At 50.2% G+C, this 5,359-nt stretch overlaps 1 protein-coding gene across 1 annotated transcript; it reads right to left on the reverse strand.

Moving 5' to 3' along the window:
• Positions 1 to 1,718: 1,718 nt before the first annotated feature.
• On the reverse strand, positions 1,719 to 4,577 carry LOC130587920 (max-binding protein MNT-like). Its single transcript, XM_057388891.1, has 2 exons — positions 4,383 to 4,577; positions 1,719 to 2,969 (listed from the first exon to the last, which is right to left on the reverse strand). The coding sequence occupies exons 1-2, from the start codon at positions 4,537 to 4,539 to the stop codon at positions 2,275 to 2,277; spliced, it is 852 nt and encodes a 283-aa protein (XP_057244874.1). The 5' UTR covers positions 4,540 to 4,577; the 3' UTR covers positions 1,719 to 2,274.
• Between the last annotated feature and the right edge of the window lie 782 nt (positions 4,578 to 5,359).

The following is a 5,359-nucleotide window of genomic DNA, read 5'->3' on the forward strand; positions in this document are numbered from 1 at the left end:
AGGCCATTCAATAACCCCCAAAAAAGCTCATCTCCTTGGGGCTCGGCCAAAACTCCTGCACTGAGCCCCTTCTCAACCTGGCTCCTTCTCCTCCAACGAGATTTTGTGAATTTGTGAGGTGGAACAGTGCAACAAAAGGCAGAAAAACTCATCCTCCCTCTCCTGCTGCTGCTGCAGAAGGCAAAGCCACAGTGTCCCTCCAGAAAAGGGACTGACCCCATTGCACACACGCAGTTTCTGATGAGGAACAACTGACCCAAAGCCCAAGGCTCTCTCTCAATACTGGCACACAGTATTGCTTTCCTTGGAAAAGCACCTGCAGGGACAAAGGACAACCAAGCCCTGGTGATTCCAGGAATCCCCCAGTGTTAATGGTGGACTGGAATGAGAACAATCAATCTGCTTAAATGTGGTTTTTGGATAAGAAATTCTTCAAGATTTGTCCATTCTGCAGAAAAAGCTTCCTGAACTCAAGGATGCATGAAAAAAACCCACATGGTAACTGGAGCTTTATAAAGAGACTTGATGCAATTCCCAGTGACACAGCTCAGAAGGCACAACCACCCCTGACCTCTGCAGCCATTTCTCTGCCTCCAGGGCAGTTTTACTGGGGCAGGATGGAACAGGCAGATGCTCTCAATGAAACCCCTGACACTGCTCACAGCAGTCCTCAACAGGCTCAAGTCCTGCCAGGTTTTTGGGCAGAGTATGAAGATATTTTCCTGCAGCAGCCAGACAGCACAGGGAGGCACAGCCACCCCGACTCCTCCTCCCAAAGCTCCAGGCAGATGTTGGGACCATCCTCCCACCACATCCTGCTGCCCACAGCAGAGTTCTGCCTGCAGGAAGGACTGTGGAATATTTGTTTTAAAAAGAGAGGAAGACAGAACAGAGATCATTCCCAGCAGTAACTACACACACAGTGCAAGGACCAGAACATCCCACCAGCAGCACGACACATCCTAACCCGGGCAGGCTGGCAAACAGCAGAGCAAACAGCATTCCTCCTCTCTGGCACTCTGAGATTTGCCACTGACCTCAGACTGGTCTGCTCCAACACTGAGAAGGGGAATGGGAGGGTCCTGAGGGTTCTTTGGTGCACATCTCACTGTCAGACACGAGTTCTCACACTGATCCTGCATAAGGAGAGACTTTCCCTGTCAAAGGGAACAAAGCTGTTTGAACTGCCTGAGCTCTGGAAGGGAACACATCCCCAGTTATCCCCTTCCAAACCCACCAAGCATGGTCAGATCAGAACAAACCAACGAACATGAACCCATGCAGCAAATCTACCTCCTTTCTCTTGCTGTTCTTGTCCCAGGTTGGACTCACAAACACGCCCTGCAAGCTGCCAGCACACACAAAGCACCTCTGCCAACAACAAACCCGAGAAACCTGGGCTGGGACCGGCAGGAGGGACCCTGACTGGGACCATGCCACCTCAGACATCTGCAAAACCAATGATTCCATCAGCAAACCGAGCCAGACAAAATACAAATTCCCCCAAAAGCATCGTCAACTACTAAAATAACAAAAAACAGTATTTTCTTGACATAGCTATAAAATCATTTATAAAATGGCAACAAATCAAGACTGGTTGTGTATTCTTTTTCCTTTTATTAGACAGGACAGAGAATTTCCTTAAAATGCCATAACAAGTCACAGTGATTTTAGATGGTTTTTGAAATGTAATATATCGATGGGAAATACCTTTAACATGGTTTGACTCGTGGTTTGTTGTTGGGGTTTTTTTTTTTTTTGTCACTGTACTCTGGTCCACCAAACCATCTATCTTATAGTTTCTTGTTTAGAGAGGACACTGTCTTCTTCCTCCCAAAATGAATTTTGTCTCATAATCCTGCAAAATAATCAACCTTACAAAAGGCCTTCAAATGTTATATTTATATATATATGTATATACATATATATACACACACATACACACATATATATAAATATAGACTTCTATGATTTTTTTTTTCCCATTCTACGCAACATCTCGATAAAGAGATCAGCAATTTTTATTCTACAAAGAAGCAACACATAAGAGGGCAAAATTAAAAGTCTTAAGAACATCATATCCATAGTTCACTCATTACACATAAAAGGAAAAAAAATCACCATGACCAAGTGTCTTTGAAGTTTCTCAATGAGCGGGTGGGAGTGTGGAGCGGCCCCGTGGCCGGCGGGGCGTTCCTGCAGGGTTTCCTTCCCTCCCGGTATGTGCTGGAATGTGTGGAGTTTCCTTTCCTGGGGAAAGCTTCCCAGTCCCCTCTAGGCCAGCTTGAGCGTGCTCACCGGGAACGAGGGCATGGTCACCATAGTCACGGGGTTGAGGACCGTCTGGCCCACCAGCTGCGGGTGATGCACAACCTGCGTTCCTACAGCCGGTTTGGCCATCACGGCCGGCGCGCCCAGCCCCGCGCTGCCGTTCACCTGCTGGTGCGAGATGGTGTGGGCGATGTGGCTGACCACGGGCTGGCTGACGGCCACGGGCTGCGGGTACAGCGGCAGCTGCGCCATGTGGTTGATGGCTGCGGGGTGCACAGTGATGTGGCCGATGGGCTGCGCGGCGGGGCTGAGCTGCACGGGGCTGGAGGTGGAAGGTGCGATGTGAGCGATGTGCTTGGGCTGCGGGCCCTGGATGACGTGGTTGACGGTCTGGATGACCGAGGCGTGCGTGGTGGCGGTGTGGGCGATAACAGTCGATTGCACGGTGGAGGCCGCCACGATGTGAGTCTGTGCGGGGACGATGGCCGGCGGCGGGAGCAGCGTTTGGGGCTGCAGGGGGGGTTGGCTGGGGGGTTTCTGCTGGATGGACACGTGCGGGGGCAGCACCGCGGCCAGGGGCGCAGCGGCGCTGGGGGGGACGGCTTTCAGCAGCTCCGGGTGCTGCCGCTGAGTGAGTTTTGGTAACGAGTTCACTGGCCTGTCATCCTCCATATCTTCATCCATGTTGTCTTCACCCTCTGGAAAACACGCAAGGAAGAAACTCCGTGAAAAAGCAAGCAGAGCACACACTGGACCAAGGAGCCTCCCTAAAAGGCAGCATCAGCAGAAGAGAAGAGCAGGAGGTGTCACTGAGCTACAGGCTGGTGGCACAATGGCATGGCATTATGGGATGGCAGGCACTGTCCTTGCTGCCTGAGGACCAAGCACAGGGAGCCAGGCAGGGGTGACAGCCCAAAGAGCTGCTGGGTGCTCCCAACAGGGTCTCACTGGGCAGCCACAGGGAGCACCATGAGCAGAGGCTGACACAAAGCACCTGACTGAGCTCAGTCTGGGCTCCTTCTGGGAAGAGGAACAGCTTTCAGTGATCAGCACCAGCCCCTCTGCTCCCAAAGCAGAAAGGAAACAGCCACGGAGAAACAAGGCAGCAAGCTCTTGTCTGATTCTGGAAAATGGACTCCTGTCCAGTCCAGGAGCTAAGGAAGCAAAGCAGGAGCACACTGGCCCTGAGATCAGGAAGACAAAACACTGCACTCTGCACTGCCTGCTCTGTTAACAGCCATGCAGCAAAGAACAAGAATCTCAGAAGACAGAGGAGGCAGGAACACCAGGGAAGACATTTCCCCTTCACAAGCTCTGGCCAACAAGAACTTGATGCAGTCACTTTTGGCAGAGGCCACTGCAGAGGGAACAGCCAGCCCTTCTCATGACAAAGCCACTCCCAGCTCCCCTCAGCCTACACTGGAGCCTGCACCTAGGAACAGATGTGATGAGCCTGAACCAACTCAGCCTTTCCCTTCACAGAACCTGCTCTATCATCTGCCTGGCATGCAAGAGCAAAAGCTGCCTTGAAGGAGCTGCTGGGAATGGTGATGCACTGCTACAGCCTCCTCTGGAAAGCTCCACATCCACAGACTGCCTACTCTTCTTGCTGCATCTCTGCTGTGGAGGGGACCAGAAACTTGGCACTGGGAACACGTCAGATACCCATCAGTGTCATTTCATCTTCCTTTTCATGCAATGTGAAGGCTCTTTAAGCTGTTCAAATGCTCTGGTGATCCTCGTACTAAATCTTTCTTCTGTGTGTGCTGAACGCCCTCCCACATGCACACAAATACACCAGGATGCCTGCTTGTCATGAGCAGGGCTGCAGAGTGGTGCAAGAAGAAAGCTAAGTTTGGAAAGCATGGATTTAGCTCCACAGTGAGGATGGATGTGCAAACCTGCACTCTGCATCTACCTGACAAGTGATGCACAAGTTTCAGTTTACTTCACATGAGCAGCAGTGTGTTATTAACAACATCACCCATTACAAACACTCCAAAACCTTTTATTTTATTCTGAACGCTGACTGAAGATCCCCATCACCCCCATGTAACTGTGTCAACGACTTTCTGTGATGATTACAAGAAAAAGGGAAGAACTGTGGGTACCTGATGCTGTGGAGGTAGATGCCTGGTCATCCTCTGGCTGAACTGTCTGTCGGATAATCCTGTCGATCTCCAAGACATCCATCCACTGGCTCAGCTCGTTCTTCAGCTCAGCCAAGCGCTGCTGCATGGCGATCTTCTCCCTCGCCAGCCGCTCCATCTCGTGCTCGTATTCTTTCTCCTTCCTCTTCAAAGTCTAAAATCAGAGAGAAGAGAAAGAAATATCATGAGAACAAAGAGAAGAATAATCTACACTACCCTGGTCACTCCCATGGCCATGGCTCATTTCTGATATTGCCAGCCATGCTGCTGTAAAAGGTGTTCAGTTGTATTCACACCTGCCATATCTGGGCAGAAAGGGAAGGGCAAGAGCTAGCACATAAAATATTGCTCTGGTCAAATGATTTCTGAGGGAAAACTGATCACCCCCCAAAACTGGAAGGCTTAGAAGGAAAGAGAAAGTCTAAATATTGATGAGCTTCTGAGCAGCATACACCATACCAAAAGCTCCTGAGCTACAAGAGATGGTGAAGAACCAACAAAACCCTGCTTCACAGGGAATCCGGAGGTCAAACATGAAAGAACAGTGTATGTTCTCTCCTGCTAATGTTCCCATGGTGCTGGGAATCACCACATCCATCAGCAAGGTCAGGACAGCTGCTGCATCAGTCACACAACACACAGAAATGCCCAACACTACTGCTGGGAAATATAAACTAACAGACCTGAGGGGAACAAACGTTCCAAGTGCAGCAGAAAACAGCAGTCCTGCTTTGTGAGTTTTTAAACCAGAAGTGTAACACAGCACAGTCAGAGACCCGGACCCCCAGCCAGGCCACACTCACTATATGCATAAAAGAGACAAAATTAGGTGGAATCTGTAAAACCACATACAGACTGTCCATTTTCTGAAGTTAAGTTTCACCACTGGGAATTGAAATCCCACACACACTTCTGAAAATACCAGCCACATGGAGCCC

This window comes from Malurus melanocephalus, unplaced genomic scaffold, assembly GCF_030028575.1.
Source record: "Malurus melanocephalus ecotype Western Australia unplaced genomic scaffold, MMel_1.1 scaffold_2718, whole genome shotgun sequence".
Classification (NCBI taxonomy): Eukaryota; Metazoa; Chordata; class Aves; order Passeriformes; family Maluridae; genus Malurus; species Malurus melanocephalus.